At 48.4% G+C, this 25,733-nt stretch overlaps 1 protein-coding gene across 1 annotated transcript; it reads left to right on the forward strand.

The window, feature by feature from the left end:
* Positions 1-1,093: 1,093 nt before the first annotated feature.
* Positions 1,094-25,255, forward strand: OVOL2 (ovo like zinc finger 2). Its single transcript, XM_037812357.1, has 4 exons — positions 1,094-1,434; positions 2,122-2,342; positions 14,390-14,579; positions 24,199-25,255. Exons 1-4 carry the CDS (start codon positions 1,335-1,337, stop codon positions 24,519-24,521), a joined length of 834 nt encoding a protein of 277 aa, XP_037668285.1. The 5' UTR covers positions 1,094-1,334; the 3' UTR covers positions 24,522-25,255.
* Positions 25,256-25,733: the final 478 nt, after the last annotated feature.

Here is a 25,733-nt window from a genome sequence, read left to right on the forward strand (position 1 = left end):
ACACCCGCCCCGGCCGGGGGGGCTGTGCTGGGCCTCCCTGTGCGCGCCGGAGCAGGGGCGCTGGCCGCGGGTTCTGGGAAGAGCTGCGCGCTCCCCAACATGGACACAGCTACTCTCCGAAACTTGGCGTATTTCTTTTATCAGTTCCCCTTTCTTTTCACCCTCCCCACCCCCTCTCCAGGTACAAGAATCAGATACAAAAAAAACAAAAACAAAAAAACAAAAATAAACACTAAGCTGTCGGGCCAACTCCCTGGTAGGGGCGCTTTAGGGAAGTCAATCTTTTCTTTACCGGCTTCTTGGGAAAGTCATTTCCCAGCCTCAGAATTTGGAGAGCGGGCAGTTAGGGGTGTTAATAACTGGGGTGAGGAGAGGCGACTAGTTTCAAAGCTGCATTTGCAAAGCGCGCAGTTGGCTTTGGTTCATTGGGTATTAATTTGGGGTGAGGCGACACTTGGGTTGTAAGGTCTTGGGGTCGATGCTGCTTTGGCGGAGAGAGCCGACTTCCTTAGATCGTATGGCACAAAGTGCTCTAAAGATGCTGAATTTTACATTTATAATTACTGTGTTTATTTTGGGGGGGCTGTTGCAAATAATGGGGGGGGGGCTTAAGCTCTCAGGCCCTCTTCCACCAGATCAGAGTCCAGGGAGAGTCGCCCCGCCGCCTCCCCCTTCTGCCCGCCGAGATTGCAAGAAGCCCCGGGAACGATCCATAACGTCCAGAGGAACAGAGCCATTTTTCTGGCCAGCTTGTTGGGAAGGAATCCACTCGGGGGCCCCAACTCTAGAGATGGGGGTAGGGGTGGGCTGACGCGTGCCTTGGGAAGCGGTTCTGGGTTTTGCTTCAAGGAGTTTGCCCTGATGGACGGATGATGGGTGGGGCGGGGGCTTGATTAAAAAAAAAATGTTCTTTTTTAAAAAGGGGAAGGGGGGTGGTGAAGGAGAATCAGACGTTAAATTCTTTTGCAAACATTCATGCCTAAGGAAGGGCTGGAACAGGCAGCCCCGGCCGCCGGAACCGGTCGGACAGGTAGCGAGCTTGTTGACACCGTTATGTTGCAGGGCGCATGCTCGCTCCCAAGTTTCCTGGTGCCTTTTCTATTCCACCGTATGAAACTTTTTCCCCGCCGAGGTCTCAGCAGCGATTTAACGCCTAGGTGTCGCGGAGCCTGAAGGCTCAGAGTCGCCGCGCGTGCCGGGAGGTGGAGGGAGAGGACTGGCGAGGCGGGAAGGTGGGCTCTGGCCTCGGGGAGCCGTGATCTGAGCCGCCGCCGCCGCCCCTAGCGGGGAGCAGCGGGAAGGAGGGGGCCGCGGTCGGGGAACGGGGCCCCACCATGCCCAAAGTCTTCCTGGTGAAGAGGAGGAGCCCGGGGGTCTCGATCCGCAGCTGGGATGAGCTCCCGGATGAGGAAAGGGCAGACACCTACATCCCAGGTGAGCGCCGCGCGGGGGCCGGGCCTGGGCGCGGGGCTCCCGGGTGGGGGAAGGGGTGGCCCGCTCTCCTCAGCTCCCTGGCGGGGTTTGGGCTGCCCCCCTCCCAATACCCCTTGCTGCAGGGAGGGGCAGCGGGGGTCTGCGGGCGGGGGAGGACCCAGAGCCATTTTGGGGCGGGGAGCGAGATGCTACAAAATCCCGCACGCCGGCCATCCCCTTCCCCCTAGTGGGTGCCTCTAATTGCCCGGCGGCGGGACCGTTGACTGCAGCATGGACCGAGCTGACTTCAGAGGGGGCAATGAAGCCCAGGGGGGCCACGCCCCCAATTCCTTATGGGGGATACCCAAGTACCCTCAATCCCCCTGGGGCTAGGTGGGGAGAGGAAACTTGGCTAGCGGGGTCCCCCACGTATGGACCCCAATTCCTTGTGGCCGCGGGGGATGGGGCCGAGGAGCGGACCCCTAGCACGCCGAGCGCGCTTGGGAGGCGGAGCTGGGTCTTGATCGCCCACCCCCGCGGCGTTACCCACTTGGCGAAGTGCCAGAGCAGGGGCGGAGCGGCTGCGGCACCGCCCGCAGGTCAAACTGCTGCGGGCGCCCGGGTCTGACGCCGGTGTGTGTGTGTGTGTGTGTGTGTGTGTGTGCGCGCGCGCGCGTGTGTCTGCGGGCGCGGCCCCTCCCTCCGCAGTGGGCCTGGGCCGTCTGCTCCAGGAACCCCCCGAGGACTGTCGTAGCGATGGCGGGAGCAGCAGCGGCGGCAGCAGCAGCACTGCCGGAGAGCCCGGAGGCGCCGAGAGCAGTTCGTCCCCGCGCGCCCCTGAGCGCGAAGCCTCGGAGCTCCGCGACGCCGAGGGCCCTGGTGGACACCTGGCGGCGAAGCAGCGCCCGGCCGCCAGGTCGAAAATCAAGGTACCGTGCAGACTTAGCCCCCGCCGCCACCTGCACCACGCCCTGGCGTCGGGCTACCGGGGCCCGCGCCCCTCCCTACCGCGCCCGCCCGCGCACCAGGGCCCCCGCGCCCTGGGCGCGCCCGCGGTGCCGCTCCTGCACCTGCCCCTGGGCAGCAGCCAGGGCGCCTGGCGCGTCCTCCCGCCCGCTGGGAAGCCGCCGGCGCTGCTGCGCGGGACCGCTGGCTCCCCGCGCCAGGGCTGGCCGCCGGGATGGCTCCTCCAAACGTTGAGTGTGGCTTCTGGAGCTGCCTAAAAGGCTCAGGATCCTCTCCAGCAGTTCATTATACGCGCAAGGCCTGAAGAATAACCAGGCCGCCTGGGTTCAGAAAAGAGGGACCCAGGCTTCTCAGGAATTCCACTCTCTGGGACGCGGTTCCTAGTGCCATGTGGATTCTGAGGGTTTCACACCCGGTCCGTTTCATCACCTTTTCTGCGTCCTGGAGAAAGTGGCGGCAGTTTGGCACACAGTGGGCCTCTTTTACACTAACAGCTATTCCCAGCGCCAGTTATGGAGTGCTGGTTAGACGGGAGGCCTGGCACTTAAGATTTGTCGTTTTTCTGAAATCTTTTGAATTAAATAGTTGGATAGAAGGGTTCAACTGCAACCCTACGCAGTGTGTTGGGGTGTCGGCTCCTTTCTATTGCCGCGCTTGGTCCGTCCTCTCCCCCGCCCCGGGTCTTCTAGAATTGTATACAACATCTTATCGAGACGCGCGTCTGCGTTTTCCCGGGTAGAGCTTTCCTGATCGCCTGCTGAGAAGCATCCGCTATCCCCCCAAGAATAAGGAATCCCATCCCTCTGACTCACAGCCAGTCGGAAACAGCGGATAGTGTTTTATGAGTCACGTGACCCGGTGCCTAGCCTGGTGGCCGGTGGCACCACCCCGTGCTCAATCAAGGCCCCCTGCGTGGGCGATAATTCCGGCGCGCTCCAGGGCGGTTTCTCGGCCCTGGTGCCCAGGTTTGGGGAACTGGAGCGTTTGTGGTGGGTTGGGAAAGCCGCCGGTACTTTTCCTGACAGAGGCCCAACCTCCCTTATGCATATTCCTGTATTCCTGGTTCCAGGGGCCTGGCTGAGGTGGGCTGGGGCGCATTTGGTTATGAATCGAGGCTAGGGGCTGCAGCTGGAATCCCAAAGAGAGACGGCTTTCAAGGGTGCTTCCGACTTGGTGCTGACATTCTGTTGAGTGTTAGTGCGTTGCTGAGTTCAAAGTCGGCTGGCCTGAGGCTTTCTGGGCCAGGTGGGGTTAAGTAGGAGACAGTTCGCCTGAGGCTGGCAGCTCTGCCCTCCAGGAAATTCTACCAAGTGTTTTACTTGCATGTTTATCCTCAGGCTGTAAGGACAATTGCAACATTGTTTTTGGGTGCCACTGGGGCCAGTTTGCCCCTCTTTCCCCCAGTTTCCCAGATTTCCCTGGAGAGAAAGTGGCAGAGGAGAAAGATCCAACATTTGAGGAGATCTCCTTCCCCAGTCCACTCTCTGGGACACAGTTCCTAGTGCCTGTGGATTCTTTGGAGCCCTGGATTAAGGGAATAAATAACCAAACCAGTTTTGCATTCATGATCACATGCCTATTTGCTGCCTTGCAGAGGTGGGGGGTGGGGTTCGGAGTTTGCTCTGAACCGTTAACAGGGCACCTTCTCTCTGGTTTTCCCACGAGTGTCTGTTTGTTTACTGAGGGTGTTCAGGTTCCTACTCCATCCCTGCCTCCTCCCACAAAATACGAGACATCTTGACACTGAGATGCCCCAAGTCTGCGAACCTATCAAAACATTTCCCCTCTTCTGCCTTTGTGGTAGTGGTGGTTTTCAGATGACTGGCCAAATTGCCCGTGACTTAGCACGTTGCATAACCCTGGAGTTCTTTGCAAGGCTTGCTGAGTTCACTGGGAGTTTCTCTAAGAATTAGTTTCTCAACTAAAAGAGGAGGGAAACCACCCAAGGATGAGGTCCCTACATGATGCATTGTTTTAATGATTTATTTCGAATAACCCGAAGACACTCAATGGGCAGTGGCTCTTGGGACCAGAGGAAGGGCAGGTTTGGGCTAGCACCCTGCAGAGAGAGTCGAGTTTTCCACCTAGCATTACGCAGTGCTAGCTGTGTGCAAGGCATTGCATGCCAGGCAGTGGGAGACGAAACCGGCCCCACCCTGTCGTTCCAGAAGGAACCCTCTGGCAGTAGCGGTTAAACATCTAGGCTCTGGCTTTATCACTTCTTAGCTGTGTGACCTTGGGCAAGTTGCTAAGTCCTCGGGCCTTGGTTTCCTTATCTTGAAAGCAGGGATAATAAGGATACCTATGCAGACCTGTGAGGATAACTGAGTTAAGGGTGGGATGCACCCAGTAGCTATAGCTGTTGTTATTTGGGTTGGTGGGGAGATGAAAATATGAAAATCTATAAGAGAACAATGAATGCTAAAACAGAAGCAAAGGCAAAGATGTAAATGGGGGTGGGGTGGGGGACTGTTTCTAAAGATGTGGATTTGAAGCCTGTGGAGAAGGGGGTAGACGCCAGCCTTAGGGCTTGTGGGCCAAGCCCACAGTTTGAATAAGGAAAGGACTGGGAGCTCTGGGAGCTGAAGTCAAGGCTAGGTGCTGGAAACCTAAGCCCAACAGGGTAAGATGATAAAGGGGATGAGCTGAGAAGGGTGTTTGCTCCGGTGTGGGTAGAGGAGGGGTCCGAAAGGTTTCTGAGAAGGTCAACCTCAGTTGGGTTCTTTTACCAGCTGCAGTACAATATCTACTCTGAGCCTCAATTCCCTGATCTGTAAAATGGGGAAAGAATAGAATTGACCTCCCAGAAGTGTGCAGATTAAAGGAGATAATGGTTGCAAAACGTTCAGCACTTCTGTGCATGAACAAACTGCCCGATAGGAAATTAGCTGTACCTGATAGGAAATTAATTATTCCTATTGATGAATGGCGAGTTTTGTTAACGTTCAACCTTTTGTTGCCTGCAATCGAGGCAAGGATTCTCCAGCCTTATTGCACTGATAAATGGATTTGTGAAGGAGTTGAGGTGCAAATTAAGAAATGTGGCTTCCCCAGGTTATCTGCCTTATGATTGTACCTGGGGGCAGCTTGTGAATTCTTAACTGCTCAGGATTCTATAATTTACAGAACAGATCGGGATGAAGGGATTATGTGCATCCCAGAAAGTGTTCATGCCAGTTCATTTTGAGTCACTTTATACCAAAGACTGCTGGACCCGTTTGCAGGTCTTCAGCTGTGGAGGAAATAAACCCAAGAAACACCGATGGGCCACTATCTCTGGCAGGTTTATCAGGAACAAAGCAATGCTGAAGTTAAATCAGTTAGTTGACTAATATTGATTCATTCCTGACTCAGAATGGCTGATGGGACTAGCAGGATGTTAATCCGTCTTCTCGTTCATCCTGTTCCAAAATGAATTGCATCTAGAATAACTCAGAAGCATTCGTGGCTTTTTGCCTGGCTCTCTAGCCTGAGTCTTTCCGTGGTACCAACTTGCAAAGGTAGAATAGTCTTTTTTTTTCCCCATAATTTTTTACTGTGGAGAATTCAGAAGGCAGAGAAGTATGTGCCCATCACCAGCCCCAACAACCATCAACAACCATGAAACCATGGCTAGTCCTGTCCCACCCACACCCTTCACATGGGATTCTGAAGCAAATCTCAGCCATCTTACTCTCTTGCCCATCAATATCTCAGAATGTGCCTCTAAATGAGAAGGACCACAACCCATGATCCCACCACATCAACAATTGTGTTCAAATTGCTAACTGCCCCCATTTATCTTTTTTTCAGTTTGTTTAATCATATCCATACATTGTAATCGGTTGATGTTTCTTTCAGGTCTCTTAATTTATATATATTTCCCTCCATGTCTTTTTATGCCCATACTATTTATTTGTTGGAAAAAAATGGGTAATTTGTCTTGCAGAGTTTCCAAGAGTCTGGATTTTGCTGGTTGCATCACTGTGGTATGTAGGGTTCCTCAGTACCCCCCTCCCCATGTTTTCTCTAAATAGGTAGTTGGACCTGTAGCTGCATTGTGTAATTTGGTAAATATGGTAGCTACTAGTCACATGTGGCTATTTAAATTAATTGCAATGAAGTAAAATTTAAGCCCCTTCTCACACTAGCGACATTTCAGGTGCTCAATAGCTGTGTGTGGCTGGCTGGTGGCCGCTGCACTGGACAGTACAGAATAGGACATTTCAAGCGTTGCAGCAAGTTCTGTTGGACAATGCTACTCTAGCGGCTTGTTGAGATTTATTTTTGGCTGGAGTATGCCACAGGTGGAGGTGTTGTTCCATCAAGAGGCACATAATGTTTGGTTGCCTCTCTTTTTGTAATGCTAGCTGTTTGCACTCATTGCCTAAATATTTGGGTTTATTAGAGGTTGCAAAAAAGTGATATTCTAATTCTGTCCTTCGTTGATTAGTTGACACATAGAGACACTTACCCGCGTCTGCTATTTGTTTTCCCATTGGGACAGTACATTTAGGAAAGGCAGAATAATGCTAGATTCGGTCCTTTTACTTATCCAGTTTTCAAGATAATCAGTTCACCAGAATTCTCCAGTGATAACCATTTACGTGTCACTGTGAATGACGGATATCAGTTTTTTAAAACCCATCCATTTAACACTTAGAAAAGAAGGTAAGCTCCATCCCTAACTCCTTGTCTCTTGTCCTCACTTCTGAGACAGAATCGGAGTCCCCTTCCCCCACCCCCACTGGTAATTTAATGGCCCTCTTCCTGGCTGCACGTTTGGCTGGCCAGATTCCTTCTCTACTCTAGACCCACCAAACCCAGGGAGCAATTCCACATGTGTGTATATCCCCAGCACCCTGCTCAGTAGTGCCTGGATCCTAGGAGAACATAAGTTAACATAGAACAAAAATACAGGCAGGAAGGAGGGAGTCAACAGTTCCGAGATAGAGGTGACAGCATTTGGAGGAAAACACAGGAAGTGAGAAGAAAATGGAGATCTGGGAAAATGCTTGGAATGGATGCTCCCTAAATGTTAAATTAATTAAGAAGGGAGAAAAGGAGGAATAGGGGAACAATATAAGTGTTAACTGCACCAGTTTTTAGTTTGAATATAGGTGAAGTGGGTTTTTATTGTTGGAAGTGGTTTAGTTGCAGACAACAGGATCCATTGTAGCTAGTTTAAGTGGAGAACTTTGATTACAGGGTACAAAATGGGCTAAGGAAAGACCAGGCTGGGCATCCAGGAATGACTCCCAAAGCCACACTGCAGAATGGGCCACCCAGGGTGCTGTGGCTTCTGCCCAATCAGGAAGCTGCTGCCTCCATGGCTGCGTGCTCCTGCATTTCGATGCCTCCGCCACGCTGTAAAACAGTTGTCTCGCACCCACCCACCTCTGCTCAATTAACTCAAATTCAAATCTCCTGAGATTGCATGTGATTGATGGAACCTACATCACACCTCAAACCCCACTGCAAAGGGCTCTGGGAAATGTAGTTTCTAGCTTTCCAGCCTCTGCAGTACAGGAAGATCCACCAGAGGACTAGGAACAGATGTCGAGGGTATCCATCCATAGGATTCACTATATGGACCATTAAAGCTTATGTGGCACATTCCTCTCATTTTCAAGGTGAGAAAGGCAAAGCCCAGGGAAGCGTCCTTGAGTTTGTGGTAGAGCCCAACCCATGGATCCATATTCTTCTATCATTGTCCCTCGGTGTTGACTGTGACATGAAGGAGGCTGAAGCTATAGGTATGAGACAGATGACAAGGTCCATCCCCACCCCATATGCCCAGACCTTGTGGACCTGCTCTGTGACAAGTGTAGGTGCAAATTTTGCAAACAGACTATGTCATGTGGCCCCAGGCAGGTTATATCACTCTGATCCTCGGTTTCTTCTGGGCTCTGAGCCTCAGTTTCTTCTGGGTTATAAGGATATATCCCCGTCATCATGCCTGCATTTGAGAAAGTTCTCCAATCTTCCGTACAGTGGTGTCGTGAAGCCTAGGGAAATTGTACATGGCACCGGAAGGGGGAATCTGAATCCCAAAGGAATCGAGGAAATATCCTTAGATGTTTTGAGCACCTATACATAGCAAATGTCTCAGGGGACATCTGGTCGAAGGAGCCTCCGGAATGCAGCTTGGGACACGCAATCTCCTCCCACAGGAAATGGGACCATTAATTTAATGAACTTGTCTCGTGGACACATCAACAAAAAAGGAAGGGTATTTTTGTTTTGTTTTGTTTTCCCTTGAGAAGCTTGACAGGTAAGTGACCTGAGCCACCTTTGAAGCTGGTCACAGGGTCAGCCGAAGGCCCTGCCTCCCTGGACGCACCTGAAATTTTCAGCCTCCGTGACACAATGATTGGTTTGTTTTTGCTGCTGAGGCCTGCTTTTTAGAAGAAGAGCTAGAGGGGAACTTTGCCTGTTTTGGTTTTTTTTTTAATGAAAGCTGAGATCCTGCAGAAAACAGGACGACTGAGCAGGCGAGCAGGAAAGCGGCAAGCTCTGGGGTTGGAGAATTGCTCTCTCTTCCTCTTCCCCACCCTGAATCAGTCTCTTGGCGGGCATCATCTCCCATCCGTGGCAGTTTCCCTACTCCATTAACAAGCCTTTGGAAAGGGTTCATTTCCGATTCAGGGTCACACTATTAAAATTTTTCGGAAGGTAGCGTGGTGTAAATACCATTCCCAGCAGGTTTGCAGGGGTACCCTGTAATTAAACACATCAATAATTTCTGTGTCAGAATGGATGAGCATTTATGTTAGGAGGGATAGAGTCTGCACACAGCTTCACGTCAGCTCAAGTCAGGTTTTACCACCAAGTAAGATAGAAGAAAATTTTGGTTTTCAGAGCTTTTTGGAATTCAGAGTTGCGGATAAGGGAGGTGGCTCACACTGAAAGTTAGTTCCTTTTTCTTCCATTGGAGAGTTAAAAATTGAAAAACCAAATCGAGAAACCAGGGATTTTGACCAATTATCTTTTTTTTTTTTTTTAAGAAGTTTTGGAGCTGGTTTAACTACAATAATTAGGATTCATTAAGTAGCTTTGCTTACTTAATTTCTTAACAACCCTAAAAGGCAAATATCGTGATCCACATTTTACAGATGATGAATTTTAAGGCTTAGAGAGGGAAAGTTACTTGTCTAGGTCACACAACCTAGCAGGATTTCAACTTAGGAAGCTTGCAAACAAGTCCCTGCTCTTAGCTTCTTATATTGCTGAAGAGCTCATCAAATACCATTGTATTGTTTTACATGTGGGGAAATTGAGGTCCGGGGATGTTAAAGGACATCCCACATCAGATGGGTCTAGATTTTTATTTGATCCTTCACCATTTCTTGTTTGTCTCTCTATGCCACCATCATTTTTTCAACTAGGATGACCAATTTTTTTTTTTTAATTTAGTGTGGTCAAATATATACATAATGTAAAATTTGCCATTTTAATAATTTTTTAAGCGTCCAATTCACGGTGCTGATGACATTTACAGTGTTGTGCTGCCATCACTCAGATGGTTGATTGTAACTCAGTTTGATCTACCACTTTTAGAGTAGATTGACAAGGTAAGATTGGTTAACCCTATATTGAACTTTTTGAAGGAGGGCTGTCAGGTTTAAACCCGTGTAAACATAATGAAAATGTCCCAGGGAGCAGCCATGTGACCTGAGGAGGGCAAGCCCATCTTCTGGCCCATGGGGTGTCATTCCAGGAACCAGAGACTTGTTTTCCGTATCATTGCAGCCTATCCTGGAAGAGAATATTCAGAAATGTGGGAGACTTGGTGTCCTGGAGAGAATGACGGATGGGATATGTTTATTGCCATTCTGGTTTTCTGCTGCTGCTTTACAAACCATTCCCAATTTAGAAGTTTAAAGCAGTTTATCATGATCTCTTCCAGTTCTGTGAGTTGACTGGGCTCTGCTGGGTGGTTTGTGCCTGGGGTTGCAGTCAGATGGCAGCTGGGGCGGGAGCCTTTGGAGGGAAGCTTAAGTCGGCTGGATGTCCAAAGTGGGCCATTTCCTGTGGCTGGCAATTGATGCCCTAAATCCTTATTGGTGGATATAATAGTTTCCCGACTTGCTTTTACAGACCAGATTTCAAGGAACAGACTCCCTCTGTGGGGTAAATCTCATGTTTAGGAATTTACTCTACATATACACCTTCCTTACTGGGAAGCTAGCTTCATCAGCCCTGACCTTTGGCCACTTAATGAGCTTTATATCTTCTCTTGAGAATTGGGCTCGCTTGGAATATGATTTGTTAATGCTTGGTGTCTGGATTGGTCATAGAGGGATGGGCAGTGCTTCATGGATTGGAGGGTGCTCCATGGGGTGAATTTCCCGAATGAACCACTTTTGGGTAGCTCAGTTTTCCGTGCTGTGAAATGGGGATGTATGTGAACACAGAGAAATGAAAAATTGCCTCTGTTGAGGGATACTTGCAGAATTTCCACTTTTTCTCTAAGAAGACCAGAGGAAGGGTCACCCTGGTTATGGGGAGCCCTTGGCCTCCAAACCACACACAAACACTCTCCTTGTTTCCTCCCCTGCTTTAGAACACTTTCTGTATCTTAGTCAGTTGATCTGTTGGCCCCACACTGCCTTCAGCTGTTACTGATCTCCCACTGCCCTTTAAGATTTCCCTCTTCAAAGAAAATAATGCCAGTGATTTGAACTTTGCATTCTGGACTGTAATGGAAGGTATCCATAGTACAGGCAGAACATTTTTAACAATTGGCATTTAAAAAAAGGATTTAAAGTGAACAAGAGTTCAGGTTGGAACTGTGGTTGGGATTTCTTAGGCACATTCTGTAGGGCTTCTGGAAGGTAGTTCTAGCTTTCTACCCACTTTTTTCTTTTTGCCATTTTTTTTTAAATTCAGTTTTATTGAAATATATTCACATATCATACAATCATCCATGGTGTACAATCGACTCTTCACAGTTCGATCACATAGTTATGCATTCATCACCACAATCTATTTCTGAACACCTTCCTTACATCAGAAAGAATCAGAATAAGAATAAAAAATAATAGTAAAAAAGGAATACCCAAACCATCCCCCCCATCCCACCCTATTTGTCATTTAGTTTTTGTCTCCACTTTTCTACCCATCCATCCGCACACTAGACAAAGGGGGTGTGATCCGCAAGGTTTTCACAATCACACTGTCACCCCTTGTAATCTACATTATTATACAATCACCTTCAGGAGTCCAGACCACTGGGTTGGAGTTTGGTAGTTTCAGTTATTTACTTCTAGCTATTCGAATACATTAAAACCTAAGAGGTGTTATCTATATAGTGCATAAGAATGTCCACCAGAGTGACCTCTCGACTCCACTTGAAATCTCTCAGCCACTGAAAGTATTTTGTCTCATTTTGCATCCCCCTTTTGGTCAAGAAGATATTCTCAATCCCACGATGCCGGGTCCAGATTCATCCCCGGGAGTCATATCCTGCGTTGCCAGGGAGATTTACACCCCTGGGAGGCGGGTCCCACGTAGGGGGGAGGGCAGTGAGTTCACCTGCCAAGGTGGCTCAGTTAGAGAGAGAGAGGGCCACATCTGAGCAACAAAGAGGTACTCAGGTCTACCCACTTTTAATTGGCCCACTCCTCTACTGGAATTGTCAGGGTCAGTTGTCTATGTTCTATCTCATTATCCCCACACTACTCCCAAATGGTCTTTATCCTGTATAGACTTGGACTTGGGAAACTCAGGGTAATTAGTTTGCTGAGACCTGAGCCATATTTAGTGCTCCCATATCCCTTCAAGGGAGGAGACGACAGAGAGGGGAGACCTGCCGGACAAAGAGGAGACCATGACCTCTTCTGGTGGTGCGAAGAGCCTAGGGTAAAAAATGAGGTTCCTCAGGCTGAGGGCCAGGCTCCACCCCTTCAGGGGCTGCAGGGCAGAGGGGGGGCAGCTGCAGTTCTAAGATGTGAGAGAGCTGAGGGCCCAGGGTGAACACCCAACTGAGTCATCAAACTCAACCTTTGTGCTGTCCTCATTTATTTTCCAGTGCTCTCCCCCAACTTGCTCTCTGAGTAGAGTCCAGACTCCATTGGGGCTCCCAAGGTAGACTCCTTTGGGGGACTCTGCCCGTCTCTACTACCACAGCTCTCTTTATTCACTGCTCCCGCAGGTCCAGGCTAATCATGATGAACCACATACAGTTCCCCTGTTTCCCACCACCCTTTCCTGGAATGTTCTTTGCCATCCCCCTTCTCTTCCTCCTCATCTTTTGCTGAGGAGCTCACTTCCTCTGGAAGGCTCTTCCTCTCCCTGCACATCTGGAGCAGGTGCCCTTCCCAGATGCCATCCACACTGCACCCTGGGCTTCTTAGATGTCAACGGCCCGTAGACTTGTCTGCCTGCTGCCCCACTAGATGATGTCGGATTCTTGGGGACAAGCCTCCAGCTCTTGGCACAGGGACTGACACAGATCAGGCTCTCCTCAGTGTTAGCTGAGACAAAGTAAGCTCTCAGTAAGTGGGAGTGAACTTGGTAGAGGAGGCTGACTGGAAAGCCCTGTCTGGGGCCTTGAGTCTCTTTGCATTTTGCCACTTGTAATCAACCAACCATCCAACCATCAACCAAAGACACACACTGACCAAGCATTGGCCCTGGGGCTGGGCTTGGGGCACATGGGGGTAGGGGGATAGGAATGGGAATTCATACATGCTGACTGTCCTCAGGGGAGCTGGGAGACCAGGTGACTCTCAGGAAACACTTGCAGTGTGATGGGACCTTCTGGAATGACATGTAGTAAAGTACTGAGCCGTGTGAGGGTGAGCACTCTAAAGCATCACGTCTCAAGGTGAGGTCCGTGGAACAGTAGTGAAGGCATCACCTGGGAGCTTGCTAGAAATGCAGACTCTCAGGCCCCACCCCAGCCCTCCCAAATCAGACTCTGCTTTTAGCAGGATCCCCAGGTGATTTGGGTGCATATTTGAGTCTGACAAGGCATGGGTCCAAGGGGTACTGAGTGCATTTTGGGCCTGGGCAGCAGTTGCTAGAGGAGGCTGCACCAGGGAGGCAGCCACCGAACTTGGTCTTCAAGGAGTGAACAACGCAAAGTGGACAAAAAGGAGGGGTGGATATTGGAGGTGGGAGAGTGATAAGCCAGGAAAGGACCGACTCTTCTTTGAAGCTTGTGTGAAAATTCTTTTTTTGGCCTCTTGATGAACAGAATTTTGGCCAAGCAACTGGGTCAGTTTTCTAAAGACTCTGATTTGGTAACTAGGAAACCTTTGAATATATCAGATCTGGTATTTTTTCATCACAGAATTATGGCTGAGGTCACTTACTCCGCTGGTGGCAGCACTGGGCTGGGTGGGAAGGTTCAGTGATTTTTTTACTGCTCTATCCGCACCCCAGTAACCCTGCCTGTGTAACCCCTCTCTGTCCGCACATGGCTGCCTTGGGCTTGGGGTAGTTGGACTTTGGCTTGGCGACTGGCTTCCAAGAGGGAGGAGGTAGAATTTGCAAGGTCCCTTAAAGCCTAGTCCTACAACTGGGGCCTCCTTGCTGCTTTTGTTCCAAGCTGTCCCAAGCCCTGCCCAGGGTCAAGGGAAAGAGGACATAGTCTCTACCTCCTGATGGATGGAGCAGGAAGCCAGTACAGGGAGGAAGGAATTTCTTCTGGTTCTCTTTGGGGACTATCTACATCAGGCTCCGTGAAGTCATCAAGGACCAAGTCTCTTCCATTCTGGTCCACGATGGCTGTCGGAGCTCCAGCCAGCAGGAAGGAGTGAAGGAAGCATGGCGCCGCCTCTCACGCTCAAGGAGATTTACGTCTCATTGGCTGGGTGGAGTCACATGGTCACTCACGAGGAGGGGGCGGGGCATGTGTCCAGCCAAATATCCAAGGTGTGTTGCAAGGAAGAAGGGGAGGGTGAGAATCGGGAGGAAGTGCCAGGCATTGTTTCAGCTTCCCCAGAGCCAACACCTGCTTGGAGTTTGGGGGGTGGGGGTGGTCGTGCCCCCAGCCTGCTCACGGCCTCTCGCTGCCTTCCAGTTCACCACAGGCACGTGCAGTGACTCGGTGGTGCACAGCTGCGACCTCTGCGGCAAGGGCTTCCGGCTGCAGCGCATGCTCAACCGCCACCTCAAGTGCCACAGCCAGGTGAAGAGGCACCTGTGCACCTTCTGCGGCAAGGGCTTCAATGACACCTTTGACCTGAAGAGGCACGTCCGCACGCATACAGGTGAGGAAGGGGGTGCACCCTTCGCTTTCTGATAACGGCCAAGAGCTCCTGTTCCTTTCTGGCCGTGGAACCATATCAGGAGTGTGCAGCAGTGAAGTGTTTCTGGAAAGATCCAGGGCAGGGCATTTGGGACCAGCTCATCTGGGTTCGCCTCCTAACTCTGCCACCTGACAGCTGTGTCACCTGGGGCCGGGCAAGCCGCCTTCTCTCAGCCTCCGTTTTTACCCCTGTGAAATGGGGATAACTATAGAAGTTCTAGTGAGGCTCAGAACATATCGGTAGCTGGAAGTTTTCTGAGAATTGGGAAGCATGAGACGAATGCTGGGTGGTATCATACTTCAGCACTTGGTCCCAGCTGACTGGTGGGAGGTGCTTCTTGTGCTTCCACTGGTGGTATTTTATGCTCCTTTCTTGGGATGTAGGCCTGGCTTAGAATAGTATCCTGTTCCTGCTGAAGATCAAAAGAAGAGAAAACACTAGGCTCACTTGGAGCTGACTTCAGACCCCCACCTGAGCCTGGAGGGCAAACCTTTCCATCCCCTTGAACCTTCCCCAGTTTCCCTACTTTTAGAGTGTGGATTTAGGTACTCATTGGCTCCATTTCACAGAGAGTCCTTTCTCCAGGTCCTCCTGATTAGTCACAAGCCTCATTAGTTTTATCTCAGAAACATTGGGTCCGCAGGATTCTTCTCTTGAGGCCCACATTCCACACCTTTTCTAGAGTGATCCCTTGAGGAGAAATCTAAGATTTCTGTGATCCCTGTTCCAAAACTCCTCCTACTCTAAGCAGGATGAAATCCAAACTTCTCACCTTGATGGGCTTCCTGTAAAGCCCCTGGGTCGCATCTTCAAATCCCCATCCCATCCCATCCCATCATATCCCAACCTACCCCATCCTATCCCAACCCATCCCAACCCACCCCATCACATCCCACCCCATCCCTACCCATCCCAACTCATCCCAACCCATCCCTACCCATCCCAACCCATTCCAACCCACCTCAACCCATCCCAACTTATCCCACCTCACCCCAAGTCATCCCAACCCACCCCATCCCAGCCCAACTCATCCCAACCCTACCCACCCCATCCCATCCCATCCCATTTCATCCAAACCCATTAAATCTCAAATAGCCTACCTCCCACCCTCCCTATAGACTCATAAAATTTGCTATAGTTCCCCTGACCCTTTAAGCCCTTTCAGAGTTTAGGGTTTCCCCTGGTGTTTAGGTAGGGGTGGGTAACTGTCCACTCCTCCTTCCAGATAGGGCTCCCAGCTCCTGACCCCCCACTACCACCCCCCTCTTCCACCACAGAGCCCTTCTTAGATCCTCTGTATTCAGATTTCCTTTATATATTGTTCTTAATCTGAGTACTGGCCATGAGCTACCTCCTGCCCTGGGATGACTGTCCTTCACCTTAGGGAGTGGACTGGGATCCTAAAAGTTTTCTTTTCTTTTTTCCTTTTAAAATCTTTGTCTGAAGTGAACCTTTCATCCGAATGTAGCATATACCCATGAAAGTACACAAATCGTAAGTGCGTACTTAACAAATTTATGAAATTTTACGAAGGGAACAGAGCCATGTGACTAGCACCCAGCTCAAGGAATAGAAAATTTGCAGCATCCAGAAGCTTCTCTGTGATCCCTCCCCCCCAAATCACTCCCTCTCTCCCTCCAACGGGAGCCACTGTGGGGACTTCTAAAAGCATAAATGACTGTTGCCTGTTTTTTGACTTATTCTAAATGGAATCCTAGAGTGCATACTTCTTTCATTCTGGTTAGAAGGCTTCCTTTTTAATCTCTAGCACCAGTGAATCAATCAGTTTGCCCTGTGCATGGCTAGGCTGCACCTTAGGGTGCTGTGGGGAGGATGCTTGGAGAATGGAGGGCTGTATAGGGTCCCGAGGGCTATGGATGGACCCACTGGGTGGCTGTGAATCTGAGCTTGTAGACAACTGACCCAAGGGTCTGGGGGAAATTGGGGACCGCTCATTTGGTCGTTTGTCATTTGTTGTCCCAGAGAGCATCCCAGCTTCTCATCTCCTATACAAGGATGTCCTTGAGGACATGGACTGTTTCTTCAACTTGAACCCAGCATGATCCCTGGTCACTCCCCCAACCCTGACCTCTAGGACAAGGTGATGGGGACTCATGGGGATTCCTGGCCATCGGGTACCTTCAGCTGGAGTAAACGCTGAGCTGTTGCAGTTGTCTCAGTTGTGATTGACAATGGAGAATTAACCAGGAAGTATTAGGGACTGACTGCTAAGTAGGTGACTGTGTGACCCTGGCTAAATTAAGTATCCTTTGGCCTTAGTGTTTCCATCTTTAAAATGGGTGTGGTGATTTTAGTACCTATCACCTCAAGTGGTGCTTGTGAGATTTCAGGGCAAAACAAACAGAACAACTTTGTAAAATGCTTTACACATTGTAAGTGCTTAATAAATATGAACTATTATTGCCGCTCCCCAGCTCAGACCCAGAGGCACCCCCACAGCAGGGACCCCTTTCCTGTGTGCTACCAGCTAAATTGTCAGGAAGTCCTTGGCTCCTTTCTTCTGGCACATTTTTTGCCTCTGGAAAATCAATCAGGTGCCAGGAAAAGTTGCCAATGATTGCAACTTTGGGCCTCCTGGCTTCCCTGCCGTCCCCTGAGCTCCGTGTCAAAGAGACAGTCAGTAAAAAGTGCCAGCGTTTGGGGTTCTTGGACATTTATTTGATTCATTTGAGCCACCCTCCGTAGCTCCAAAAGACCTCACCAAGAATTTGGTGGGAAGGCCGATGCAGTCTTGCTTTCTATTGAGATCCGAATGTTGGATTTTTGCTACTGATCATCACAAGTAAATGTTGGGTTTGGGCCAGAAACAAGGAAGTAGAACTGTCGGCAGAAAGCCGGCAGGCAGTTACTAGAAGGGCTCGGTTTGTTTACAGTCCAATGAGACCACAGCCAACTTAAAAACTTATCTGGGATCCCAGGACCCTTAGTTTGAGAATCGCAGCTACAGTAATGAGGAGGTGGGCAGGGGCAGTGGGGTAGGAAGTCAGGGAGACCTGAAACCATGGAGAGAACTGGGTGTCTAAGGCGAGACTCGCCACACGAGGAAAGCATCTTTGGAAGAGAGCCAGGGAAGCCAGGGCCTGAAGATGTCTTGCTTTAATATCAAAGCAGATGAAAGAAAAGATTAGAATTTCTTTTTCAGATGTAACTTCACTGAAGAAAAGAGTAAAATGTATGTGTGTGTGTGTGTGTGTGTTCGGGGTGGGGTGGGTCCTCGTCAAATGATGTCTGAAGATTGGAAGAGAGAAAATGCCGTAACACTTTGTGAAAACACATACTCACAAATGGGAGGCGCTTTTAAGTCTAAATCGTCTAGAAGCAGATTCCGAGAAGGGGATTTGTATAAAATGATTTATTGAGGGCAAGCTCTCAGGAGAAGGAAGGGAGGGAGGGAAGCAGGACTGGGTAGAGGAAGGAGCTCAGTAAGCAAGGATGTGGCACCACAGAATTGTGCTGTGTACAGGCAGGTGGTAGGGATGTCTCTAAGCCCATTTCGGTCAAAATTGGCATCTCCACTGGGTGGGGAGCAGGCAGAACCTCCCAGGCATCTGGGAGGTCAAGTGCCCAGAGCCTCTCTTGGGAGAAGGAGACACCTGAGAGCCGTTCGCTGCCAACGTGCATGCAGGACAGCTGGGGTCTGGATGTTCTCACCCAGAAAGGGGGATCTGGGTGGGGAACCAGTGGCATCTGCTACACACATAGGGGATTATGTATTATTTAAGGGAAGTTGGCAGGATCACTAACGCCAACTTGAGAAATCAGAGCTGTCAACCCATTGTGGGGAGTGGGGCACCAACAGTGTGAGCTTCAAAGAAATGAACCTCTCTTCAGTTCACAGCCCATGAGAAGCATCATGGGCCTGTTTTTAGGGAATATTCTTTTGGCTTTATTTAAATGTTTGGATTGAATTTAAGAGACACTTCCTAAGAATGGTTATCTGTTGATGGAAATTATTTGTTGTTTTTGGGTGGGTGGGAGGATCTGTATTTTAAAGTAAAAATGATAATAACTAAGAGCTTCATACCCTCACTCCTTGGAGTGTGGCCCATGAACCAGCAGCATGGACGTCACCTGGGAGCCTGCTGGAACAGCAGAATCACATTTAACGCGTGCCCCGATGTGTCAGGCCTGGTCTAGATATTGTTTTCAGATATAACAAGGACAGCATTTCCTGAAAATACTTTATCGTTCTCATTTGCCCAGTGACTATTTATTCTGTTAACGATTCCAGCCGATATAAAAAGCTATCGAGAAGGAAGTGTGAGCCATGGAAGGCACCCCTGTCAGCAGCTGGAAGGGCACACATCTGTGGGGCTCCCAGCTCAGGCTTGGGGGAGGTTGGGGGTGTGGCCCACGGGGCTAGTTAACCCACGCTTGGTTATAACTTGACAACCTCAATTTGGAATAAAGGAGACAGCTCAAGGCCCATGACATTTTCTGAGTTCCAAAGAGAGAAGCTGAGGAATTTAGAACAGGTGAGGTCAGGGGGGTCAGAGGGGGTCGTTGCCCCAAACTGCAGGCTGCCCCACCCCCTGGGATGCCCTTTTGCCTTATCTGCTCTCGGGCTAGGGGGCTACAATGAGAGGGATGAGAAAGCAAACAAATCCCATCTTGATTGGAGACAGAAAACAAGGATGTCTTTGTCTGGAGCCTAAAGAGAAAGATTGACTGGATTGGGGAAAAATGTAGATTGGGGGAATTTTGAAGTGGGGGCAGTTGGAGAAAAAAGAATCAAGTAACCCCCACCCCTAGCAGACTGAACATGTTCTTGTGGAATGTTGCTGTCTGCACTTTATTTATCAAAAGGTCCCTCCTCACTATTTTAGTTTATTCTGTTAATTTTATTTAAATTTATTTTTTAACTGTGGAAGTAATATGTGGAAAAAAGAAAAGAAAAACAATGTAAGTCTCCCTCCTCACTCCAAGCCCCAGTTCCACTCCTAAGAGCAAAGTACCATTTAATTTTTTTCCAGAAGTTTTTAATGCATAATTTTTTTTTTTCATGTAATATATATCTTGAAGATTGTTTCATATCTGCTTGGGTAGACACACCTCACTCATCTCAATAGCTGTCAGAATTTTTCCTAATGTGAGATCCTAATGTAATTTCAAATATTTAGACCCCATCAAATTCCCCTTCCCCAAATGATGACACTTGTTTCCATTTGGGGACTTTTTTTTTTTCTTTTTTACATTGCATTTACAGTCTTGTATATCCTTTGCCTACCTTTGTAAGTTTTCCCTGAAGTGGAATTGCTAGGACAGAGGGTGGATGCATTATAATTTTTCATGGGTTCTCCCAAATTGCCTGCCAAGGAGGTTGCCCTAAATGTCCCACCCATCAGTAGGCCTGTAAAAATCCAGATTCTTCATGAAGTTCAAGCTTGGATAAAACTTGATAAAGAAAGAGTTGAGCCTTGGCAAGGAAAACAAGCAGAAAGTTCCAATAATAAAAAATTTTCTTTGGGCATGTGTGCTATGAAGCTTGATTTGGTATAGAGAATAGAAAATTTGAAAAGAAGAAACTCTTTTGATAACCCAAATAAATATGTTTTTGGACCAGGTAATCCAGGCTCATGATACAAAATCCAAAAGGACACACAGTGAAGGAAGTCTCCTGCCTCTTTCCCCCAGGCACCTACTGCCACCTTCTAAAAAATATTCCTTGTTTTAAAAAAAACCTGTGAAATAAATAATGCATGCAAAAGTGCATGTATGTACAGTTGAAAGACAAATACTAAATACGCAGATGCCCACCAGCCAGTTTAGGAAGAGAACATAATTGCATTCTTTTTGGCTGGATTGTAGGCTCTTAAAACTGTATCCCATAGAGTTCTTACAATTCTCTGGGTCCTTTGCAGGTAAAATCCTGATTAATCTTAAGCAGTCATATGAGGGGGGTTACAAATATTATATCTCCTGTTACAAGTGAGGCAACTGTGGCTTAGAGAGGTTAAGCATTTTTGGACTCGGTTACCAGGGCTGATCTGTGATGCTGAAATGACATATGGAAGGCCATTTTGAAAGCTTGAGAATTATAATAGCTAGTCCAGTTTGAGTAATTATATGGAACTAAGACCTGATTCCTAAAAGTAACCAACGAAACAGATAAAAAAAAATTAAAAGTAGGTGGAGGGGTATCTAGAGCCTTGATCTGTGTCTGCATATGATTCACAAGGGTAGTGATATTGGGAGAATAATCAGTTATATAAGTACGATGCCTGGTTTGGAAATGGCCCTGGGTTCTGTTCCTTGGAGCGTCAGTGGATCAGTGATGTCTGGCATGTATATTCATACAGCACTTTCACTTCCTGTTATGAGCAAGGTTGGTCCTTGCTTGGGCAACCTTGCATGGGAGTACCAAGGTGAGGCTGTGACATCATGCTGGGGTGGGCATCCGTCCCCCTTGTCCTGGGCTCTGCTCTGGGCACTTCATCCCCATTGAGTACGGGGGTGGGGGTGACCCCCTCCTGTAGTCTGGGCCTGGGATCCACCCCCTCTCTGCTGGAAACCAGCTCCCTCTCCCCCCCGACTGAACCCCCACCCCACGCCGTCAGAGCTTCTTGCTTATGCTTTTAGACAAACCTCTGTGCAGATACCACCAGAGCTGTGCCCTCATGCTTTGCTGCACGCTAGAATCTCTTGGGGAGCTTTTTAAAAGCCCTACTGCTCAGGCCACACCCAGAGCGATTAAATATATGCTTTTTTAATATTTATATGTGATTTGTAGAAAATTTGAATAATTCACAGGAAGCCACTGACAGTGGGATCAGGGGAATGGGGAGGTATGTGGGGATGGTAAGGGGAGCTTTCATTTTTTCACTTAAAATTACGGTTATATTTTAGATTACTTTTAGATTTAAGCAACTTGTTAATTTAAAAAAAAAATGTAAAATAGAAAGACAGCTTCCTAATCCCAGCTGCAAACCTAGTGCCTCGGGTCTCTGGCTTTTAGGGTTTCCTCCAGGTGGGGGCCTCACGTCCTCCCAGCCCTGAGAGGGTCTGTGGGGAGGTGGGGACTCTCCCTGCCCAGGGGCTCCCAGTGCCACCTTCATTCTCCCCCATGTGGCTGCTTCTGCAGCTCTGCCCTCCTGCAGCCCCGGCCTCCTCCTTTAAAGCCTAAGTGGGGCCTCACTGTGATGATTTTTTAAAATCGCTTATTTCCCTGCAGTGCTTAGGATGGGATTCTTCCTTCAACAAATGCTCAATAAAATTTGCTGATACGCTGTAAGTGGCATTTCCTTAGAATCTGTTGCATGAGACTTTGGGTTTCACGCGCTCCCTTCTGTCCTGGGTCCCCAATCTTTTCTTTTTTTTCTCCCATTTTTAAAAATTGAGATATATTCACATACCCTACAGTCATCCACGGTGTACAATTTTTCACAGTACTATCATATAGTTGTGCATTCATCACCACAGTGTTTGAACATTTTCATTACTCCAAAAAGAAAAACAATATAAGTAAAAAAGAACACCCTAAACATCCCATTCCCCCCATTATTCATTTAATTTTTGTCCCCATTTTTATACTCATCCATCCATACGCTGGATAAAGGTAGTGCGATCCACAAGGTTTTCACAATCCCACTTTTTCCCCTTGTAAGCTACATTGTTATACAATTGTCTTCAAGAGCCAAGGCTACTGGGTTGCAGTTTGATAGTTTCAGGTATTTAATTTTAGCTATTCCAATGCATTAAAACCTAAAAAGGTTACCTATATAGCGCATAAGAGTGTCCACCAGAGTGACCTCTCAACTTCATTTGAAATCTCTCAGCCACTGAAACTTTATTTTGCTTCGTCACTCTTCCCCCTTTTGGTCCAGGAGCCAGCCTTCTTTTTGATTGTGAGACTCTTGTGGCCTCTGACAATAGGTGACCCTGAATTGGGAGTTGGATTGGGTCTCCGCTCTGCCCCCTAAGTCACCTGATCTCAGGCAAGCCCAGAATTCAGAATCTTACAACCTTATTTGGTGGCTCCCGAAAGTCAGTCCTTGCAAGCATTAGAAAATCCAGGGGTGTTTGTTAAACATACAGATTCCCAGTCCCCACCCCACCCTAGCCCCACAGACCCACTGACTCACTCTTAGGAAGAATTGATTAAAATTTTAATAAGCTGTCCAGGTGATTCTGATGACCTGGCAAATCTGTAAACCACTGTTCAAACTCATGTAAGTAGTCATTTCCGCCACCCCCACCTCATCCCCATCTGCACTTTTATTTCTTTATCAGACATTCTGACCTGGAGAGTCCTGGTCCTGGTGAGTCCAGGCTACCTTGGAGATATTGTGGGTTCAATTCCACTGCAATAAAGCAAATATCACAGTAAAGCGAGTCACACGAATATTTTTGGTTTCCCAGTGCATAAAAAAAGTAGTTTACACTATACTGCAAAACTCATGTGCAATAGCATCATGTCTAAAAAAAAAATGGACATACTTTAATTAAAAGGTGACACAGAGATGAATGAGTAGAAAAATGGGGTCAAAAACTAAATGAAAAATAAGGTGGGATGGAGGGATGATTTTATTTATTCTTATTCTGATTCTTTCTGATGTAAGAAAAATGTTCAAAAATAGATTGGGGTGATGAATACACAACTATATGATGGTACTGTGATCAGCTGATTGTAAAACATGGATGATTGTATGGTATGTGAATATATCTCAATAAAACTGAATTTAATTTAAAAAAAAGTGACACAGACACAAAGTGAGCATGTGCTGTTGGAAAAATGATGCCGACAGACTTGCCACAAACTTTCAATTTGCAAAAAAAAAAAAAAAAAAAAAAATGCAGTATCTGAGACGTGCAATAAAGCAAAGCGTAGTAAAGCGAGGTGTGCCTGTATCTGATGTTTGAGAAGGCTGAGCTCCCTGGTATAGAGGGTACTTATGAACTATCCACCTAGAAGGCCAGGCCCACGAACAGTGGCCAGATTCTACAGCCAGCACAGGGTCTTGTTTGGAAACAATTTTTGTAATTGTCAATTGTGAGGCCCCATTCTGAGCACACCGGCAACTCGGCCTGAGGCTTTCCTTGCTGGAGGGGGTGGGCAAAATCTCAACGGGATTGCCCCCAGCGGTAAGTGGCTTGAACCCCACCCTCCCAAACCCCACCTTCCCTTTTCTGTCTCATTCATTGTTGCGTATTGGGATCAACTCTCATAGAAGCTACTTGCCCTGGCATCCTTGTCTCAGGGCCTGTGTCTGGAAAAACCCAAACTAACATAGAAAAAAAAAAATTGACTTCGCCTATTATAAAATTAAAACATTGAGGCATAAACGTGGGAAGAAAGAAAGTCCTCCCAGAGCCAGGAGGTGGGTTTTTTTTTTTTTTTTTTTTTTTTGGTTTGGTTTGGTTGTCTGCTACGTTCTGCATCCATTTTTGTTAGTCTTGCTTGTGCGGATGTTACGATCCTCCATAGACAATTTTGTCTCCCTCTTTAATCATATCCCCTGAATCCTTGGTTGTGATGATTTGGAACAGCCTCCTTCATGGTTGGGAGGCCCTGTCTCGGCTGGGACGAGCCCAGTGATGTGTCTGTCCCTCATCCCTTCAGGCATCCGCCCCTACAAATGTGACGTCTGCAACAAGGCCTTCACCCAGCGCTGCTCCTTGGAGTCCCACCTGAAGAAGATCCACGGGGTGCAGCAGCAGTACGCCTACAAGCAACGCCGGGACAAGCTGTACGTCTGCGAGGACTGCGGGTACACGGGCCCCACCCAGGAGGACCTGTACCTGCACGTGAACAGTGCCCACCCGGGCAGCGCCTTCCTCAAAAAGACATCCAAAAAACTGGCGGCCATTTTGCAGAGCAAGCTGACGTCCACGCTGCAGAGGAAGGCCCACCAGAGCGAGGAGGAGGAGGAGGAGGAGAAGTGAGCGGGCTGAGGAGGGAGGGAGGAGAGGATGCAAGCCAATGCTGCCGGCTTTACGAGTTTTATGTGTTCTCTTGGATTTGTGGGTCCCCTCCCGCCCCACTGCCTCTTCATTGTAAGTGTTGATTTGATTCATCTCTCTGAGGTTTGGAGACCTCACCAGAGGGGTCTGTTCCAAAGTCATCAGTTACAGTAGTGATGTCGGGTCCTGTCCCGTGTGTCCTTTGAACACAGTGGCCTTGATGAAGGTGTGTTTCCCACATTCCCCATGGCCTTGATCCCCAGGCAGACTTTTTTGTTTTTAATTTTACAGTTTCTACACGTGGTTCTTAGAGAGACAATCGTTTTATGGTGCCTTGAAATAAAAGTTACTCCCACTTGAAATGCTCCTCACACAAGGAAAATGAATTTTACTATTCCGAAAGAGTTTACAGAAATTATTTTAATAAGTGAAATGTTCTTATGCAACTTTTCTTAACAAACCAAGCAGGAGAGTATATGGACAGCTCCCTGCTCAGGGCTTATTGTATGACATTTGACTTCGGGTTATTTGTGGGATTGATTATTTTGTGTTGGGGGGCAGGGGTGGCCCTGAAGAAGCGAATCTTGAGTGGTGGGTAGAAGAACAAATGGCTGATGGAAAAAAATAGCACTAAAAGCCTGCCCTATGCGGGCCAGTGGGCATGGACTCTTGGCTCAACATGGTGGGCCTCTTAAATAAAGGCAGGTGGATCCCAAGCTCTTTGGTCTCTTTTTATGGCTCCAGAGTTAACTGCACAGCTGCCTTTGGCTCCCTGGGGTTGGGACTTGCTGGTTGAAGGCGTCCTTCCTTGTGCCTGGCCTTGGGTGAGTTGTGGGGCAAACACCAGAGCGTGAGAAATGCTGGCTTGCACGCACAATGCACGGTGGCAGGTGATGGCAGGTGATGCTGAGTGCAGTGACCTTTAGCTGCCTGGTCACATACCTTGGAGGCCTGTCCCCAGAGGCCTGGGAAGTAAATAATAAAGACATGAGACCTAGATAGGCCTAAGGGAGGCCAGTGGCCATGAGGGAAGGAGTGATGGTGGAAAGGCTGTAGGAAGGGCTCAGAACCTTCCTGAAACCATGGTTGGTTGTTGGTTGGGAGATGTTTTCACCTCAGTCCCACAAGCTGCTGTCTGTCCTTTCGTCCCCTGGGCTGAGTGCCCCAGGTTCATTTCTACCCGGGAAGATCAAG

This window comes from Choloepus didactylus, chromosome 19, assembly GCF_015220235.1.
Source record: "Choloepus didactylus isolate mChoDid1 chromosome 19, mChoDid1.pri, whole genome shotgun sequence".
Lineage (NCBI taxonomy): Eukaryota > Metazoa > Chordata > Mammalia > Pilosa > Megalonychidae > Choloepus > Choloepus didactylus.

Coding starts and splice junctions, on each gene's coding strand:
- OVOL2 (XM_037812357.1), top strand. CDS start 1,335: ATGCCCAAAGTCTTCCTGGTGAAGAGGAGGAGCCCGGGGGTCTCGATC. Junction 1,435..2,121: donor GGCAGACACCTACATCCCAG/GTGAGCGCCGCG, acceptor CTCCCTCCGCAG/TGGGCCTGGGCCGTCTGCTC. Junction 2,343..14,389: donor CCGCCAGGTCGAAAATCAAG/GTACCGTGCAGA, acceptor GCTGCCTTCCAG/TTCACCACAGGCACGTGCAG.